Consider the following 20,286-nt stretch of genomic DNA (forward strand, 5'->3'; position numbering starts at 1 on the left):
TAGGGTAAATTATTAGTGTTTTGATTGGACTTCTTTTAAATTGAAATTCTGTCAATGCTTACAGTCGGGATCCTTGGTGAAGACCTTGTCGGAGATCTCAGAGGGATCGCTTACACCAACAGAGTTGATGGCACGGACCCTGATGACGTACTTTTTCTCTGGTTTGATTCCATCATCAATCCTGAAGTTGAGCTCCTTGATAGGTCTGTTGTTGACTCTGAGCCACTTTAGCTCAGGACGGGCCTCGGCCACCTCCACATGGTAGCCGGTGATCGGGCAGCCTCCATCTTTAGCTGGAGGTTTCCAGGTGACGTTGATGTGCTCCCTGCTGGCATCAGGGATGGTCACTTCCAGAGGAGGAGATGGAGCACCTGTACAGAAAGGAGGATGTCTGAGGTTACATCTGAAATGTTTTCTTCATGGTTGTGTTGTATAGATCTTTAAAAACTGCATTCATCAGCAGAATGCCACAAGGACAAATCCCTCCATCTGTGTTTGCTATAAATATTTAAGGGTCTCTTACTAGTTGCATCCTCTATGGTGAGGATCTCGGTGGGTTCACTTGGATCTCCGACTCCAGCCTCGTTCTCAGCTCTGACCTGGAACTGCACCTCAGACCCTTCGTCCACATCTGTCACCTTGAACTGAGTCTGTCTGTCTGGAGTCTTGCAGCACTTCAGCCAGCGAGTTCCCAGCTTCTCTTTCTTCTCAATTACATACCTGGGAAGCAAAAGGGGATTGTCTTGTTGAATAGTTTTTTATTTATATATGGTGTCTCAAACAGTATAAAGGGGAACTAGGACTACATTTATAGAATTGTTTTCCATCCCCCTCTTCTCTTTACTTTTGGAACAAAGTCTGAATGGTAAGATAGCTTGTAGCTTCATGGCCATTTTTTTGCTTCATTAGCAATTGACAGTAGTTTTACAGCAGTTTGTAGTCTTACTTGGTTATGGGTCTTCCACCGTTGCTCTTGGGAGCTTCCCATTTCAGTTCCACGTGTCTCTTGGTGACCTCTACCACTGTCAGGGCATAAGGAGGTCCAGGAGTTGCTGCAGAGAACATGACAAACATTAATAACCAGACAGTTTGGCTGGAGCCTCTTTTTTTGCAGTCCTACTCAGGATCAATAAATAACACAGAAAGCTATCCACTGGGCCTGGCTTATATTAGGACTAGGAAACAGTTGGTTGATTGACGCAGCAATATGGAAGTGTTGGACAGAACAAACATCCTGATGACGTTGAAGTTTTAAATTTGGCGTGAATTAAAAGGAATAATAAAACTGACAGATGAAAACCCATGATCCTGGAAACTGTTGTGAACTTACTGAAAGTGTCTTTGGCGAGCACTGCGTCCTCTAGCTCGCAGAATTCACCCATTCCCACGGCATTCTCTGCAGCAACACGGAACACGTACAGCGATCCTTCATTAAGAGGAGTGACCGTGTACTTGAGCTCTTTGACGGTGGTGTCGACAGACTGCCAGGCCTTACGCCTCACATCCCTCTTCTCTACCACGTAATTAGTGATAGGCGAGCCTCCATCGCTGCTGGGAGCCTGCCACTTCAGGTCGGCATTGATTTTTGTGATGTTACTCACCTCCAGCCACTGGGGGGCGGACGGAGGGTCTGTTGAATGAAAAACAGGAAATAGGTAAATGAAAGGCAGGCAGTGTAACACGTACATGATTTCATTAATTCATGAATGAACTCATGGTCATACATGACCTGTGCTGAGGAAATTTTTGTATCGGGATAGACAGGGATAATAACCCCCACGGACAAGGTTTACAGTATACAGTGGTCTATAGTTGTTGTGTTGCTTAAATTGAGGTATGAGTACTGGCCAAAGGACTATTTAAGGAAATAGAAGAAGAGGTATGTTTAATAAATAAAACTGTACTGGCCGGAAAGATATAAAGATGCATATATTAAGATACATTAAGATGCAACTATATTGAACTCCAGTTATGGGAGTTTTCAGACCAACTCCATGTTAATTTTTTTAACTTTTTAAAAATGTTTAAAGGCTACAGTCCTCTCAGACACAACCCTGTCCATCCTCCTTATGCCCTAAAGTTGGACTTACAAAGTCTCTCCTTGCAGACCACAGGGTCGCTGGGCTCACTGGGTTCGCTCTCGCCGGCTTTGTTTACAGCCTTGACCCGGAATGAGTACTCCTGCTTCTCCATCAGGCCTTGCAGCTGGTGCTCAGTCTGAGGAATGTCCTCTGCGATGCGGATCCATTCCTCGCTTCCAGTCTTCTGGAACTCGATGATGTAGCCTTCGATCTTTGCCCCGCCATCATGCTCCGGCCTGGTCCATGCCAGTAGGGCTGTGGTCTTGCCAATGTCCCTGATGACAGGTTTACCAGGAGCCCATGGAGGGTCTGAAGAAGAATGTGGTGTTATTAAAATCATCCAATTACTCTTCCAATCTCATAACTCTTACTCCCTATCCCATTACCCTGTCTCCCAATCCCATTACTCTTAGTCCCAATCGCATTAACCTGACTCCCAATCCTATTACTCTTACTCCCAATCCCATTATTCCTACTCACAATCCCATTACCCTGACTCCCAATCCTATCAACCTGACTGGTGATCCCATTACTCTTACTCTAAAAATATAAAACACATTTTTACATCAGTTTTTGACTGAACGTAAGTAGAGTTCACTATGACATACCAATGGGATCTTTGATGAGGACGGGATCGGTCTCTGTGCTTGGTTTTCCAGGTCCAGCCAGATTCTCAGCCAGAACACGGAAGCGGTACTTCTTCTTGGTGGGAAGTCCCTTCACCCTGCAACCACATCAAAGCAGGGTTTGACAAAATGTTCTCCATCTTTTCTTTACACATAAATATCTTTCACCACGTTGTGTGATGGATTTGAATCATTATTCGTGTTATTTGAAGTGTCATCATTTACCTGAAGGTTGTGTCCTTAATGGGCAGTTTGTTGCATCTGATCCACTTGTCACTCTCTGGATCAAACTTCTCAACCCAGTATCCGGTGATAGGATTGCCGCCGTCCTCATCCGGCTCGAACCAGGTCAGTGTCACAGCATCCTTCGCAATGTCAGAGGGTGTAACTCTGGTTGGAGGACCAGGAGGATCTGAAACAAATAAAAATTTGTGATTTATCATCAGGTGTATATATTTTACAATTTGTACTTTAAGTCTTCAAAATGGACCATTTTGGATAGTTAGAAAAAAAATAAAAAATAAAAAAAACGTACCGAAGGAATACTTCGCAATGATTGGAGTATGCTCTGCAGGTTCGCCAATGCCGTACTGGTTCTCAGCGCTGATCCTGAAAATGTACTCCTTCATAGCTGTGAGCTTGCAGGCCTTGAAAGTGGTGTGTTTCACCGTGGCTGACAGCTTCACCCACTCCTCTTTGTCTGTCTGCCGACTCTCCACAATGTAGTTAGTGATGGGTGAGCCGCCGTCGTCCCTGGGAGGGTTCCATGCCAGGGAACATGACTCGTTGGTGATCTCTGAGATGTCGAAGGCAGCTGGAGGGCCGGGTTTATCTAAAGAGGAGGAGGTAAAATGGAGAAAGATGGCAATGTCTCAGTTTCAGGAACAGACCTCGCGAAACATTCCGACACTAGCACGACTTCATATGAGGTTGAGAAATTTAATTTGACATTGATAAGATTGAAGAAGCTTCTGTACCAAGAATGTTGACATCGATGGTGGCAGTGGCACGTCCGCAGGCGTTGACTGCCTCGATGATGTAGGTGGATGTGTCTCCTCTAGTGGTTTTAGCAATGGACAGCTTGGAGTGTCCCGGCTGGGTGTCGATGGTAATGCGGTCATCTGCCCGCAGGACCAGGTCAGCCTTTGTCCACTTCACCCGGGGATCAGGCTTTCCTTTGACATCGGCGGGAAGCTCGATCTTGGTACCAGCCCTGGCGGTCAGACCAGCCAGAAGCTTCACATCTAGCTGGATCTCTGGAGGCTCTGTTGGAATTGTTGGAAAGTGTAAGAGAGAACAAAACACGAGGGTTTGCTCAAAATCCACACCCTGTGCAGAAAATTACAATTACCCTTTACACTCACTCCTGATCTGATTACCCTTACTCCTGATCCCATTAGCCCTGCTCCCGATCCCATTAGCGTTACTCCTGATCCCATTACCAGTACTCCTAATCCCATTACTCTTACTCCAATAGAAATATTTGGTATTATGGTGGTTTTGTCCATCCTATCCTGGTCAAGCTGACACAATGCAATACTATTCCTGTTCTTGGTCTGAAATCAGGATGTAGTATTGAGGGATTAGAAGGAGCACTAGCTGGCGTACCTCTGGCATCGACGGCCTGGATCTCATCGGTGGCCCGGCATGGTCGGCTGGCTCCCAGTTTGTTGAAAGCTCTGACTCTGTAGGCATACCACTGACCCTCGATCAGGCCAGTCACCTGGAACCTGTGAGCACACAACATATATTATACACAACTGTCCCAAAATATAGAACAGGACACAAATCAGAGAACAGTTAAGCAAGGAAACACAACGCTTTTGTAGAAGTCATTACACATTAGTTTCTTAAACACTGTTATCACTGTGAAACACTCACTTCAATTCTTGGATGGGATCACCACAGGGTTCCCACTTATCAGTACCACGCTGACACTTGTCCACCACGTAGCCTTTGATTGGGGCACCACCATCGTACTTCGGAGGCTCCCAGGACAGGAAGATGCTCTTGCTGCTCTTGTCGCGCCACTTCAGGTTCTCAGGAGGATCGGGTATAGCTGGGGGAGAAGAATCATAGTGAAGATGAGATTCTGGATATTTGTAAAAATACTTGTATCTGGTGAAAACTTGAAATCTCTACAACTAAATTTTATCAAAAACAAAGGAAACATATACCCCTATTTTTAGTTTTGATGTGAAGTTTGTGTAAATACTCACTGGCAGGAGAGGAGACATTGACGGGCTCGTCAATATATGCCGGCTCTCCGGGTCCACACTTGTTGCAGGCGGTAACACTAAACAAATACTCCTTTCCTTCAATTACGTCTGTTATTGTGTGCTCCAGGTCCATGATGCCGGTTGCAACCTAGAAAACACATAATTGCAATGGTGAGGAATTAACACAAACACTACCATAGACTCAATCGTCTTATTTTCAGCACCGCTGCCTTATACAAAAAAACCTTTCAAGCTTTTTTTGTCTTTTTTTGTGGGGTTAGGGTGCATGAAAAGGCAATATACAGCTGTGCAGGTGCTAAATGCAGAACTTCTGCCATGCTTTATTTTGGGCACCCTACAGCCAACAAATTTAATCAAAATTCAACTTTCACCTTCAACTATGTTCAAAAGAGCTATATATATATTCATTTGGATGGAGATATATATATATATATATATATATATATATATGTTTCAGCTCTTTCCAATAATTTTACACTTTTCCTTTCACGGAAACCCACCTTGATTTGCTTTTGTGTTACAGTAGCACACAGCCTGCAGACAGTTTCAACTTTTAACAATTTTCACTACCAACAGCAAATCTACTTGCATCTTTAAAATGACACAGTAAACAATCATGCTACTGCTTCACTTTGTGTTCTTTTTGAGCACAGTTTAAGCCTACAAAGGCTCTGCATTCAAGACCTTCCTGTAGATTCTCTCACGGCACTACAGAGGTAAACACCCATGTGTACCTTGGCCCAGGTCTTGCGAGACACTTCTCTCTTCTCGATCTGGTAGTGGGTGACCGGACTTCCTCCATCGTGCTCTGGAGCCTCCCACATCAGGTGGACGTGTTGTCGGGTTACTTCAGCCACCTTGAAGTCTTTGGGAGCACTGGGGCATGCTGGGAAAATAAAGGTATTGAACAATAAATTAGGTGGCATACACCCTGAAGAGGTTGCTAGTCTACCATACCAGGGCAATTTGTCTACTTTTCATTAAAATAAACTCACCATTAGTATTAATATGTTGCATGTGCTACACTTTGTTATTATAAAATTCATATTTTGAATTTAAGAAAAAATGCAGTTACCAATGACGTTGACTTCGATCTCTCCAGAGACAGATGAAACGTCATTCTCCAGCTGCAGGGCGTAGGTGCCTTTGTCTGGACGGACGCTCGGCACGACTGTCAGCTCTGTGTACGTGGGCTTTGTCACCATAGAGACGCGATCGTCTGCGGTGGTCAGCTTCTTCTCTCCGAAGGTCCACGTGGGGACGGGGGTTGGGTATCCGGTGATGGGGACTCTGATGGTGAGAGGCTGAGGGACGATCACCTCCAGACCGTTTCGGAACGCACTCAGGTCAAAGGTTGGACCGACTACGAAAAGAATTTTTTTTTTTAAAGTTATAAGAGGTTGGGTGAGTTATCCTACCATCTACTAGATTACTGCTTCAGGAATCAAAGAGAGCTCCTGAATTCCAATTTACTTTTAATTCTGAATTAAATCGCATGGATCCATCTTTTCTTAATAATTTCCTAGACAGCTTTTTGGAAAGAACTATGTAACTTTAATTATAGGACAATGAGTTCTGTCACTTAGCATTTTGTTAAATGTGAATTTATTAGTCATTTATTACCAGAAGGCTTGTTCTTAAGGCAACGTGATGTATATCCTGGGAAACTGTTAAGAAATTATAGACCCAAAAAGAGTAGCAATGATAATCTGAAGCTAATCAAACCAAGACTTCACTGAAGCAAAAACAAGTATACATACAACCATGTTGTTCATGGCTGCATCTTCACATCATATGTCAATATTGTAGATTTATTGTGTGTTAGTTTACTCATGTTTTGTATCTTTGAATATCTTTAGGATTTTGTATAAATTTCGTACTATGAGGGTCATCGGCGAGCAGCGGTCCGAGTTGCTCGGCTGGATCGGAGACACCGGCGGCGTTCTCAGCACAAACTCTGTAAAAGTACTTCTGACCCGGTTTCAGACCAGACACCTAAAGAGAACAAGTAAACAATAAAAACATATACATAAAGTCTTTAATTCCCTTTACCATTCAGGCATTGAATAAAGGCTGGCTATTCATACAACCTATTTGTTGCTGATCACTATTGTATGTTGTGTATTTTGTGTATATTGTATATTTTTCTGCAGTAAACTCTGTACCCGGTAAGAGAGGTCCTGACAAAGTCTGGCGTTGCAGCGGAGCCACTTGTAGATGCCGTCGTCGCATTTCTCAATGATGTAGCCGGTGATCATGCTGCCGCCATTGCTGGTGGGCGTCTCCCAGGTGAGTGTGACTGCTGTTTTGACTTGGTCACTGAAGTTCAGGTTCAGAGGCGGGCTCGGCCTCTCTGCAGTCACAACCAAAAAGGACCAATGAAATGAGATTGTGGTGGTTTTTACAGGCATGAGATCCAACAAACATTCGAACCACAGGTTTTCACTCACCAATGGGATCCATTATCTTGACTGGGTTGGTCGCAGCGCTGGGCCTGCCAGTGCCGGCCTTGTTCTCGGCTCGGACTCTGAAAATGTACTCCTTGTTCTCCACCACGTCATTAAGTGCTGCTGAGCGGTCATTGGCTCCACAGACCATGGCTGCCTCCCACTTCACGGAGGTCCTGTCACGGAGCTCAATCACATAGGCGGTGATCTCAGAGCCGCCGTCGAACCTGGGAGGCTCCCAAGTGACAGTGGCACCAAACCTGTTCACCGTTGCGACTGCTACGTTCTCCGGAGCATCGGGAACGTCTGATGGTAGAAATCAAATATGAAGTATTGGATTGGATTCAAGTGTGGGGACGGTATGTCAATGTAAGTGGGGGTGTTTCTTACCAAACTTGTTCTTGGCCTGGACGGCATCCTCGAGGGCAACAAGGGGTCCGCTGCCGACTCTGTTTCGGGCGCAGACTCTGAACAGGTACATGGAGTCCTTCTGGAGGCCGCTGACACAGTACTCTGGGGTATCAGCACGGCCTGTAGCCAAGGTCCAGGTCTTACGCTTCACATCTCGTCTCTCCACCACATAGGCGATAATCTTGCTTCCGCCATCGCTCTCAGGTTCCTCCCAGGCCAAACTGACTTCACCATCGGCGGTGTCGACGACTCTCAGGTTCTTGATGGGTCCGGGGACGTCTGTAAAGAGCAACATGACATTTAAAAACTCTTCTGAGATCCACCTCTCATACATAATCTAGCAGTTCACCCATGATTGATTTAAACCCACAAACTCACCAATCACATCCAAGTTAATGAATGCCTCTCCCACGCCATGCTTGTTCTTGATCACCACCTTGTACTGGCCCTGGTCCTCCTTGCTGGGGCTCTTTAGGCGGTACTCAGTCTTATCGATGGAGGTGTCAATGTTCTGCACAGGCAGACTGGTGCCCGCAAAGACCCACTCAGCGTCTGCACGAGGGTATGCGTCATAAGGCACGCTCATCACGAAAGGCTTACCGGCATCCGTTACCAGATTCTGGTCAGTAGTTTTGATCTTTGGAATAGCTGTAGAAGAGATAAAATATATTTTTTAATTGACCTCATTCATTTATATCTTCAGCTGTTTGACCAAACTGTGACCCTCAGTTCCAGGAGAATCCCAGTGTTGACTCACCTGCCAGCTCAAGCTTGGCTCTGGCATCCTTGTCTTTGGCCACAATCCTGTACTCTCCCTGATCCCGAGGTCTGATCTCACAGACCTGCAGTCTGTGGATTTTACCCTCGCTGATCATCTGGTATTTGTCTCCCTGGACAATGATCATGTTGTTCCTCATCCACTTCACCTCCACTCTGTCTTTGTTGAGCTCCACCTCGAACACAATGTCTGAGCCCGGAGGTTCGAACATGTCCTGAGGAGGTCTGACAATTTCCACTGGGGTCTCTGGGGGAAAGAAAGACCATGTTACATGTGAGGATTCAAAAGAGGAAATATTCGCCTCAGGGGTTTGTGATGACAGATGAAGAGATCTGAAGGGCTTACCTTCAACAAAGAGCCTGGCTCTGGTCCTCCTCTCATCCACACCACAGGCGTATTCACATTCATCATCAGGTCTGCATACCTTGATGATCAGTCTGCACACCTTGCCTTCTTTTTCCATGTGATATCTGCAAGACACAGATAATGAAAATCTTAATTAAACCTAGTGCCATATGTAAGATTCTTAAGCATTTTGTTTTTATGTATGAATCACTTTTAACAATAATAAGCTTTGAGCTGGATAACGATAGCTTGCTTGCTAAGCTACAAAACTAACGATTCCTTTCTACTAGCCAAGAGCGATGTGAGGCAGGGGCATCCATCCAACTAACTAACTGTGTGAGGTGTAAATTCTGTTTCAAGACAAAAGTTTTTTGTGAAGCATCTCTGTGATACCTGGGTCCTTCTCTGATCTCCCGTCCATTCCTGTACCACTTCACCACAGCCTTCTCCTTGCTCAGCTTGCAGGTGAACTCGGCATCCTCGAACTCTGTGATGGTCTGGTCTTTGAGCTGTGCCGTGAAGTCTGTCGGTGCCTCGCTGATAATCAGCTCGGCTGCGCACTTGTCGTCTCCGACCACGGCGGTGTACTCGCCCTCATCGTCCATCACACAGTCCTTGATGGTCAGGCTGTGTTTGAGGTTGTCGACTCTGTAGACAATGCGTTTGCTGAGCGTCACCTCCTGGCCGGCCTTCATCCACTTCACTGTCACCTCTGGCCGGTTCACCTTACAGATGAAGCTGATGGTCTTCTTCTCCTGAGTCTCGATGTCCTCGATGGGGTCCAGGAATCTCAGCTTCTCCTCTGTGGACAGACAGAGTGAGAAAACAGTTCATAATTATAATTTTTTTTTTCATTTTTATGAGCAGTTGCACATATTAGCAGTTCAGGAAACAATGGGGTCTTCGGCAACAAAAGATCTAATGCTGTTATTTACCTGCGACTTTAGCTCTGGCAGTGCATTTGGCCTGCTCTGCTCTCTGATTGGTCAGGTTGATGGTGTAGCTGGCCTCGTCGGCCTTCTGGGCATCTCTGATCCTCAGAGAGAAGACATTGTCCCTCTGAGCCATCATGTACTTGCTGCTCTCGAATATGGTCTCCTCGTTCTTCAGCCACTTGGCCTTCGCTCCCTCTGTGTTCGTCTCACAGTTGAACACGATCTCACTTCCCTCCTTCACCTCCGTGTCTTTAATCGGTGTGATGATCCTCAGTTTTTCTGAAACAGAAGACAAACTTGTTAAAACCAAACCTTCGCTCTGAAATAACCAAAGCGAAGCTGTGGAAGAAGAAAACACAAGTCTTACCAATCACATACAGATCGGCCGAGGCTTTAACGCTCCCGATGTGGGCAACGTAGCCTCCCTCATCCTTCAGTTCGCAGTTTTTCACAATAAGAGCTCTTCTCTTTCCTTCGCTGATGATGGTATATTTGTCCCCGGACTCAAGCTCCTTGTCACCTCTGAACCATTTTACCTCGTAGGTTTCTTTGGAAACAGAGCAGGTGAACTCGGCCTTCTCGCCCTCCACCGCCTCCTGGTTCTGAGGACGGGCGATGAATTCGGCTGCAAGTTCTGGAAAGAGGAAAAAGAAGAGGAGAAAGAGTTAATTTCTTCTTTGTTTTCTTCTAACAACAATATAACATAGATTAGCGTAGCACATAGCATATCTAAGTACTTTAACTGCTCTTCCTCGCCAGTGACACAATCATTTATTATTTTTTTCTCACCGTTGAGTTTGAGTGTGGCAGACGTTTTGACGGTTGGACTCAGCCTGCAGTTGTACTCTCCAGCATCCTCCAACCTCAGGTCCTGGATGATTAGGATCCTCTTGCGTCCGTCCATGATCTGCTCGTAGCGGCCACCCTCTGGCAGCTCCTCTTCTCCTCTGTACCACGTGACCTCCGCACTGGCCTTGGACACCTCGCAGATCATCTTCACACTGTCCGTCTCCATTCCCTCCACATTGGACAGGTTCTTGGTGAACCTGGCTGCCTCCTCTGAGACCAGACATACAACAGCAAAAGGTTTAATGTGGACATTAAGTTTTGTCTCCTTCTCTTTTCTCCAGGTTTTATCTTGTTTTCGAATAAACTATTGTTATAATATTTTGGAAATGCTACATTTAAAGGGTCCATATGTCAGATTATGAAACATTTTTTTTAATGTATTTTTTGTTTCTGAGTAGTGAATGAACAGGTTGTTATGTAACGACTTCCAGATGACGTTAGCTTGCTTGCTAACACAAATTAATTGCTAAATATGATTGTCAGTTATTTTACAGCGTTCAGTGTTTGTCACTGTTGGTCGACGCCCAGGATGATGCAACAGGACGCTGACTGCAGTTCATTGAGCGGCCACTGGTGGCGCTGTTACAGTTTATTGACAGTTACATATAGAAGCTTTAACAGAATACATTAAAAATATTACATATTGTTTCTCACCGATGACAGTAAGTAATGCAGAGGTCTTGGAGGTCCTGGCGTCACATTCGTACTCGGCCTCATCGTCAAACACCGACTTGTGGACGATGAGGATCCTCTGGACTCCCTTAGCGACGATCTCATACTTCTTTCCTTTCCTGATCTCGCTGCCGTCCTTGAACCAGCGAACCTGCACGATGACGTCAGAGTTTCACATCCTCCTTATATCATAAATCTTACACAGACAACACAAGTTTGACAGCTCTTTATTAGTCTGTGTGTGAGCAGACGGTCAGCAAGTCTCACCTTGGCAGACTCGCGGGACACTTCACATTCAAACTTAGCAGATTCTTTCTCTTTGACCTCCACGTCCTGCAGAGGCTTCGTGAACTCCACATGAGGAGCTGTGGACACACAGACAATATGCTTATAACACACTTATGACACGCTTACAACACACTGTTCACAGGGTTTAAAGCAGGGGTCACCAACCTTTTTTAAACTGAGAGCTACTTCATGGGTCATACGAAGGGCTACCAGTTTGATACACTCTTCTGAAATAACAAATTTGCTCAGTTTGCCTTTAGTTATATATTATTATTAAGGGTTAATGATACTCATTTATGTGAAGACACTGATCACGTTAATGATTTCTCACAATAATTATCAACAATGACTTAACAAGGTGGGAAACAGATAATATGAATATTCAATTTTCACTTTTAGACCAGGCCTGCAGGCTACTCATGTGGTCCTTAGGTGCTACCTGGTGCCCGCGGGCACTGTGTTGGTGACCCATGAATTTTTTATCTGTTGTGAATAGTTTTTCGTGCAATACTGTAAAGGGGTCGGAGCTGAATTTCATGTTTTAAAGGTGCTATATAAATAAAAGTTATTATTAATATTAATTAATTTATATATAAAAATTAACAGTAATAAAAACAAAAAAAATAATTTGATTAGCAATTATACACATACATCTCAGTGCCTCAATGGAAATGTATTAAAAAAATCCTTAAACAGATTAAAAAGTTGAAAACAAACAATAAATAAACAAGTAATCAATGAATACAAATTAAATCTTTAAGTAAAATTAGCAACAATAAATTATTTAAACGCAAGATTAACAGAATATACTCTATTATGATTAGATTTATTAATATAAAATAAACATTAATATACAGAAACTGCAAAAGGGACAGCAGTCTGTACTACAGTTATTAAAGTGTTGTGATACATCATTAACATGATTTAAAAACTCAGTTTTCAGTATTAATTGTGCAATAGTAGGAAATCATATTCATTACTGTATAACCTATAACATTAGTTTGATATTTTATTCTTGGCACAAATGAGCCTCTATAAGTGAGTAATCTATTGTTTATTTTTATAATTCCTAACTTTTCAGAGTAATAGTTCCTGTTACGTTTACATCTTTCTGTGATATAAATATTTTTGAATTGAGCCCAACTTTGAAACTGATGAAATTTAAATTACAGACTTTATTTTGACGTTCAGATGACAGGATGTGATAATAATTTAATAATAATTGTAAATTAAAGTTTGGTCCTTACGTGTAACCTCCAGGAAACAGGAAGTCTTAAACTCTTTGGCGTCACATGTGTACATCTTTGCGTCGTCCGGAGTGCAGTCATGGATGACCAGGGCTCTCTTACGTCCGTCGACGATCAGGTCATACTTCTTGGTCTTTCTGATCTCCTGTCCCTCTCTGAACCAGCAAACGTCGGCCTTCTCTCTGGAAACTTCGCACTCCAGCGTGGCAGTGGCCTCCTCCTCCACCGTCTGGTCCTCCAGAGGCTTTGTGAACTCCACCGGCGGCTCTGAACACAGAAACACAGACGTTAACCAGAAATACACAATTAAAAACAACTCCTGGTGTGAGGCATTTGCTGGCCGCGGTGGTTCAAGTGTCTCACCTCTGATGATGAGCTGAGCCTGAGTCAGGAAGTCTTTGGAGGTCATTTTGACCTCCCCGGCCTCCGACAGCTTCACGTCTCTGATAGTCAGAGTGTGAATGCAACCGGCCACCCGAGTCTTCACCTGCAGGGACGAAAAAAAACAGACAAATAAAAAGTTAATAATAATAATAATAATAATAATAATAATAATACATTTAATTCAGTTTAATAATAATTTAATAATAATCTATTGTAATTTAACTGAATGAGAATTGAATGATGTTGAAAGCTTTTGTTATAAAATTGTGTTTGACTGTATTTCCTCTTTATCGTTTTGGGCTGCAACTATAGATTGTATAGATTATTAATTTATGTGTTTATTCTTTTTCAATTCATGAATTGTCTTATTCATGAAGCAAGATACATTTTTCCTCTTCAACAAAATCCAAAGTTCAGTTCAGTTTTCAGTGAAAACATTTTTTAGTTTCATGAAAACAGACACTGATTCATTTTCTGTCATCAACTAATCAATACATTAACAAAATAAAACCACTATGTGACCACATTATTTCCCCCCATTTCAAGTGCAAATCATCTATTGAGAAGTATTTGCAGTTCAGTTGTTATCAATTATTCAAACACACTTTTTCTGTGAAACACTAAAAACAAGTCGATTAATTTTGGTTTTGATCACTGAGTGATCAATGATCAATCAGTTAATTGATGGACAAAAAATGAATCACCTAGTCATATTGGGAATATAAGTGAGAAATCATTTACTCGGCTATTACATTTCATTGATTTATTATATTGATATGAATTGATATTATTTAATTTTATTTATTGTGGCACAAATGAGATTCCATACTTCATCTATCAAATTAAATAGCATACAAATTAAATCAGCTTGTTTCAGGAATTTGTTTCTTTTTTATTAGAAATAATTTTAGCCTCCTACAAACAACTGTCATTTACTGATGATTCTGATGCCCCCTGTGGACTAATGTGCTAATGTTTCTAACACCTCATTACATTTATTTTAGCGGGAATCCAACCTGCTGGCAGACATCAATAATAACTCTATAGAAATATTAATTCTCTCTTATGTGTGTTTCTGTAGCTCATACAGAGGCCTTTCTATTCAACTATTAGACTGTTTATAACCAGATAAACTCCTTGTATCAGTTTACCAGTTAAAAACCTTTGTAAAAAAAAACTGTTGTAAGAACTAACAGGCAGAAGGATATTCTGTGTTCAGTGACAGAGCCTTCAAAAGCTAACATGCTATTGCTAGCTGTGGATCTGTCTACATATAAGGTGCTGGCGACAGTCGGGGGTCTGTGAGTTAAAGATAACGGCGGCTCTGGTATCTCTGATTATTTTTAACTGCAGCCAAGAGCATGAAGCTTCTGCACTGTAAAAAACAACATGTTCACATTTAATAGATGTTAAAGAGATGCTTTATCTGACCGGTTTTCTTTTATCTGCAAACACATTTGACAAATGTGAACCACTGTGGTAAAATCAAGAAAATGACCTGAAAACAGGTGAAATAATCTCTGCCTACAGTTTTGTTTTTCTTTTGTTTAAACTAAATCAGTCAGTAACAGACTGATTTTTACAGTTTGTAAAATGTCAAATTAAGTATAAATAAACAGATCTTCTGTCTCTGTATTTCTTGTGGATTTTTTTGGAACTAAAAACTAAATTAATATTTTTTTAAGATAAATTATCAAAATGTGTGATTTTCTTTTCATCAATAAATGTAAATGTTTTTTATTATAAATGTATTTTTTTAATCTCACAGAATATCCATGTTTTATTCTCATAAATTTTAGTTTCTTTCTTGTACATTTACTACTTTCATTTTGCAGAATATATTTTTTACAGTGTGTAAACTGAATTATCAGTTTTTAGTTTTTTATTAAATACTGAAAAATAAGAATTTGAAATCCAGAAATAAATAACAAATTACTTGGATGATTATTTTCAACGTGTTTTGAATGAATAATGTTTTTTCTTTTCTTCCTGCTTAAGTATTAAGAATGGAAGCAGGCTCAGATATAACTGAATACAGTCAATGAAAATGTACACACTGCAAAATTTTAGTGTAAAATTAGATTAAGATTAATTAATTATAATAAATTATATACTTTCAGAAACTGGAGCTAAAACATTTGATACGTCTAAAGTAAACAGGAATTTTCTGACTCAGTTAGAGACAGAAACAAGACTTTTTACTGTGAGGTTTAGTGGAGACGGTGATGTGTTTGACTCACCCGGTCACTGGCCTCCATCTTCTTTCCTCCCAGGAACCACTCCACTGTGATGCCCTCGTACGACAGCTCGCACTCGAAGGTCGCTGTCTCTCCAGCCGTCACCGTCACGTCCTTCAGAGGATGCAGCAGCCCGATGGAGCGAGCTGGAGAAGAAGAAGAAGACATGGTTAAATGGACCAGCATGCATCTGTCGGACCACTGGAGCTGATCTGAGGTCTGAGAAAGTTTGTGAAGCAGCAGAGAGTCGTGTTCCTGTCCCTCCAATCAGAGTGCCGCCTCTCATTTTAGATAAAGCATCTAAAATAAACCCAAGAGCTGATTGGCTGAAGACTGACAGACACTCGACCCTCTGCTGGAGGTTGAGATAGAAAATATTTCTCAAACATAAAGTTACCAGATGAGACATTTTAAAGTGTTGAAAATCTGCTCTGACATAAATAAAAATGTATGATATATATTATTTATATTACCTGGATTAGAAAATTATTTCAGATATTTTAAATGCTTTAATAAGAAGCTTTCAATTATTGCAGAATTTTGACTATTTAGTAGCAACATTATAAAATCATATCATAATTTTGAAATCTGTTGATGAAAAACAGTAGTAGATGAATGTTCAACGACATCAAGAAATAAAACTACTTTGTCTCCAGGTAAAAAAGACCCAAATTGATCTGTGCAACAGATCTTGAACAAACTGAAACTTTTACTTACTTTAGAGGAAACTAACTGTACTGTATATGTTTATTGTAAGCGTAAGTGTGACAAAGATTAAAAAACAAAAATAAGAAGAATATGAATGAAAACAACATTCAGAACTTCTAAATCCCAACAGGATGAACGGCTTTCACATATGAATAAATAAATAAATAAATAAATAAACCTGAAAACGTGCTCTCACCTTTCACTCGGAGCTGAGCGTTGGATTTGGCGTTGGCTGCTGAGAAGTCGACACCTCCCGCCATGTCCATGCGGACGTTATAGAGGATCAGCATGTGTTTGGTTCCTTCCTCCTTAATCTCAATATCCTGGAGGAAAACAACAACATTTCATTCATAACTCTCGAAAATTTGTGTTTTTTCTTGTAAATGTATCTTTTAAGCTCAAAGAGTTTTTTTTTTTCGAAATTTACCACTTTAATTTCACAAATAATACGCGTGTGAGTTATTTCTTGTAAATATACCACTTTAATTTCACAGAACATTCATGTTCTTCCATGCCTTTAACTTATGTCATTGTTTTATCAGAAACATACGTGACGTAGTTCACATGAAACCAGACTCACAGCAGACTGATGCAGAGCTTCTCCCTTCAGTTTCCAGTTTCCATGGACATCTTCCTCAGAAATTTCTGTCTCAAACTTGGCAGTTTCTGTCTCTGTGACCTCAACACTGTACAGCGGACGAATAACCTTGATGTCCCGCTCTGCAGGGGAGGAAATAATTAAGTAAGTACTGGTAGTCCCCCCTACAGGCTGAAGTGTTAGTTAGAGATTTACTGACATAAATCAGTGTTAAAAACTATGACATACCTCAGGTCTATGTTCTTGGTACTCTACTCTTCTCTATTTACATTAATTTGTTTATTTAGATTTTAAACAAAGAAAACACAAATCTCCAAACACTAAATCATGTTAATTGTGCCTCAGAATAATTTAAATGTATTTTTTACCAAATCATATGCAGAAATTGAATGAATTTCCACCTCTACGCAGATAATCACACCAATATTTGGAAATTAATATTAAATTCAATGCAACATTTTCAATAATTTGTTTGAGTATCAGTAACCCTTCAATTGTGTGATATCGCAAAGATTGACCGCCAAGAATTTTGCTGTTAATTTTAATCCAACAGCACAAGAATGTTGCTTTCAACCAATACAACATTGCTAAAATTTGTTCTTGTCTGATGCTGATCCTTATCCATCATTTTGTTACTTTACTAACCAGAATTGAGGATCTAAACATGAAATTGTTCAGTGTTGCACAGATTGAGGCAAATTTGTGAGTGTGGGCTATATAAATAAAAATAAACATGAATTAACTTTCTTATTTCTCTAATTCTCCATTGAATGTTACTTTAACACCAACTTTCTTGTCACATATCTCCTGAGAATTTACCTTCAATGTTGAGGTTTGCTGTGGTTTTATCTGAACCACAGTCGCAGGTATACTCTCCAATGTTAGCCTTCTCTGCCTTCCTGACTGTCAGGATGCGCTTCTTGCCATCGGTGCTGATGGCAATGTTCTTGGAGGGAGTGATCTCCTTCCCGTCCTTGAACCATTTGACATCGGCGACGGCCTTGCTCAGTTCACACACCAGCTTCACCTCATCCTTCTCCACGGCCGTGTAGTTCTGCAGCTTGGTGGTGAAATATAGGTCGCCCTCTGCAGAGGAATAAGATTAATAACATTCTCATGTTTAAAATCAGGAGTCAGTTGAGAAATGAAATTCTCTTGAGTCCATTCTGTTCTGTTATTAGCAACCTTGTCATCAAGACAACAACAGGGACTTCTCTGGACTAAAGATCAACAGATAATCTCTGTCTCTGGAAACTTTATCTTGTCTGTGGAACATTCATACCGGCAAATAATAATTAGAAAATGGCCAAACCTTTAATTCAGTCACTTGAACAACAACCAAACATTTGACACAAGCTAAAAGGGTTCGCAGCTACTGAAAAGTGACACTGACCGATGACGGTGAGCATGGCGGTCATGGTCTTGTCCATGGCCTCCACTTTGATCATGGATGTGTCGTCAATAGTGACCTCTTTGAGGGCCAGTGTGTGGATCTTTCCGTGATCCGACATGTGGACCACCTTGCTGGGATGCAGACGGACGTCGTTTTTGTACCAGATCACCGTGATCTTGTCGTGGGAGAGTTCAACACTGAATTCTGCTGTTTCGCGTTCCTTCACTGTCACATCCTTAATCGGTTTGGCAAACTCCAAACGAATACCTGCCGCAGAAAAGACAACGCAATCATTCACCTGAAGTAGAGCATATATTTGAATTTATTTACAGGATTGCCCCTTGAGATGCAGTATCTAATTTTTCCAAAATATATAGCTGTAGATATATATGGAGATATATTTTTAGGGACTGAGCACTGACAAAAGTGCAAGGTCCGTCTTGTTTCTAGGAATTATTATTATACTTCTGCCCCTTTGACCGCATATTTGGCGGCCGCAACATGCTTGAAAAGTCATGGAAATTTGCACAAAATTCAAATATATCGAAAATACTGGTATGCAACTGTCCCCGTGCACGAGCACCGCTAAGCCACACCCCCCAGAATAACTTCTGCATACATGATCTGATCTCAACGAAACTTCATGTTTGGTAAGAATCCCGCCCTGAACACGTCTATAATATAATATAATAATATTATTATTATATAATATTCAGTAATGGTGAAAGCACCACCTAGTGGTGAAAGGAAATGTCATTTTTTATACTTCCATGTTCTACTCCTAGTAGGATGATCAGATCAAGCTGAAATCTAGTCAGGAAATGCAAAACATGTTGTTGATGATATTTCATGATTGTGGTGAATTTTTGTTAAAGGGTGTGTCCGTGGCGTGGCGTCAAATTTTGATGTACGCCAGAACAAACAAAGTTGCTATAACTTGAGCGCACACAGTCCAATCGGCTCCAAACTTCACATGCCTGATGAGAGTCCCACCCTGAACACATCTATGTGATAATACTCACTAATAGTGAGAGCACTAACTAGTGGTGAAATGAAATGTAATTTTTATACTTTTATTTATATCTTCAAGCATATTGATCAGATCCAGCTAAAATTCTTTCAACACTCCCTTAGGACGATGACAAAGACATGTCATGAATCTCAAGAATTTTTGTCAAACTAAATAATTTATAATTTAATCTAAAAAATCACTTTGAGAAGATAGAAAATATAGTTTATTATTATAACATCTGCATAAGTTAAACATGAGTCAGTTTTAAATTGCATTAATCACTAAAGATTCTTAAATTTAAAATGAAAACAGCCAAATAAGCTTCTTATAAAAACCTTGTTACCTTGTATGACCAGTTTGCCAGTTGTCCTCTTGTCCTCGGCCTCAAACATGTACTTTGCCTCGTCATCATAGGCGGCCGATCGGATCAACAGAACATACATGTTTCCTTCCTGGATCATCTCGTACTTATCGTCACTCTTCAGTTCTTGAGAGCCTTTCAGCCAGCGGAAACTCTTTGGAGGTCTTGACAGCTCAATCTCGAACCTTGCCTCGTCCTTCTCATACACCTGAACGTCGCTCAGCGGTGTGAGGAAGTTCAGTGGAAGTTCTGAAGAAAAACACGGAAAGAAAGGTTTTTACTTTGATGCCGTTACGCTGTCAAGTTGAGCTTACTAATCATTTTGGGTCCTGACACAATAAAATAAAATACTCAAATACAGGTAAAACTGACCAACAACTAACCAAAGTTAAAAGAAATGAGTATACAGTTCAGAGAATTTGTTGTACAGCCCAGTGCACAGGCCAACCAGGATGTGATAGATAGATAATCTACATGAGTTGTTAGTTAGATAGTTGACCAGGTCATTGGAAGACAGAGCAGAAGGGGTGGGGCTTAGGAAGGGTAAATTATTGCATGATTATATAAGACATATTGGAACAGATGTTTAGAAAATAGTACTCGCTGTTGTTTAATGATGTGGTAATGTTAAGTCATCTGGAAAAAACATTTCTGGAGTGACTGAAGATGAAGTA

General features: G+C 41.3%; 1 protein-coding gene across 1 annotated transcript in view; it reads right to left on the reverse strand.

Annotated features, from left to right (window-relative positions):
• The window catches only part of LOC127365100 (titin), a 182,806-nt gene that overhangs the window by 77,420 nt on the left and 85,100 nt on the right, over positions 1 to 20,286 (reverse strand). Inside the window, exons 104-138 of the mRNA XM_051402823.1 lie at positions 19,595 to 19,861; positions 18,240 to 18,506; positions 17,666 to 17,932; positions 16,829 to 16,968; positions 16,445 to 16,571; positions 15,544 to 15,686; positions 13,283 to 13,406; positions 12,920 to 13,186; positions 11,652 to 11,749; positions 11,367 to 11,535; positions 10,653 to 10,922; positions 10,231 to 10,497; positions 9,864 to 10,142; positions 9,322 to 9,730; positions 8,929 to 9,053; positions 8,563 to 8,829; positions 8,184 to 8,453; positions 7,785 to 8,084; positions 7,398 to 7,700; positions 7,113 to 7,300; positions 6,828 to 6,942; positions 6,023 to 6,310; positions 5,682 to 5,833; positions 4,927 to 5,074; positions 4,589 to 4,766; positions 4,316 to 4,437; positions 3,685 to 3,972; positions 3,243 to 3,539; positions 2,933 to 3,119; positions 2,690 to 2,805; positions 2,091 to 2,390; positions 1,331 to 1,630; positions 947 to 1,052; positions 524 to 720; positions 63 to 371 (exon numbers count right to left, since the gene is read on the reverse strand). Of these exons, the coding sequence (XP_051258783.1) occupies positions 63 to 371; positions 524 to 720; positions 947 to 1,052; positions 1,331 to 1,630; positions 2,091 to 2,390; positions 2,690 to 2,805; positions 2,933 to 3,119; positions 3,243 to 3,539; positions 3,685 to 3,972; positions 4,316 to 4,437; positions 4,589 to 4,766; positions 4,927 to 5,074; positions 5,682 to 5,833; positions 6,023 to 6,310; positions 6,828 to 6,942; positions 7,113 to 7,300; positions 7,398 to 7,700; positions 7,785 to 8,084; positions 8,184 to 8,453; positions 8,563 to 8,829; positions 8,929 to 9,053; positions 9,322 to 9,730; positions 9,864 to 10,142; positions 10,231 to 10,497; positions 10,653 to 10,922; positions 11,367 to 11,535; positions 11,652 to 11,749; positions 12,920 to 13,186; positions 13,283 to 13,406; positions 15,544 to 15,686; positions 16,445 to 16,571; positions 16,829 to 16,968; positions 17,666 to 17,932; positions 18,240 to 18,506; positions 19,595 to 19,861 (7,650 nt within the window). The remainder of the gene's footprint in view (positions 1 to 62; positions 372 to 523; positions 721 to 946; positions 1,053 to 1,330; positions 1,631 to 2,090; positions 2,391 to 2,689; positions 2,806 to 2,932; positions 3,120 to 3,242; positions 3,540 to 3,684; positions 3,973 to 4,315; positions 4,438 to 4,588; positions 4,767 to 4,926; positions 5,075 to 5,681; positions 5,834 to 6,022; positions 6,311 to 6,827; positions 6,943 to 7,112; positions 7,301 to 7,397; positions 7,701 to 7,784; positions 8,085 to 8,183; positions 8,454 to 8,562; positions 8,830 to 8,928; positions 9,054 to 9,321; positions 9,731 to 9,863; positions 10,143 to 10,230; positions 10,498 to 10,652; positions 10,923 to 11,366; positions 11,536 to 11,651; positions 11,750 to 12,919; positions 13,187 to 13,282; positions 13,407 to 15,543; positions 15,687 to 16,444; positions 16,572 to 16,828; positions 16,969 to 17,665; positions 17,933 to 18,239; positions 18,507 to 19,594; positions 19,862 to 20,286) is intronic.

Source organism: Dicentrarchus labrax, unplaced genomic scaffold, assembly GCF_905237075.1.
Source record: "Dicentrarchus labrax unplaced genomic scaffold, dlabrax2021, whole genome shotgun sequence".
Classification (NCBI taxonomy): Eukaryota; Metazoa; Chordata; class Actinopteri; family Moronidae; genus Dicentrarchus; species Dicentrarchus labrax.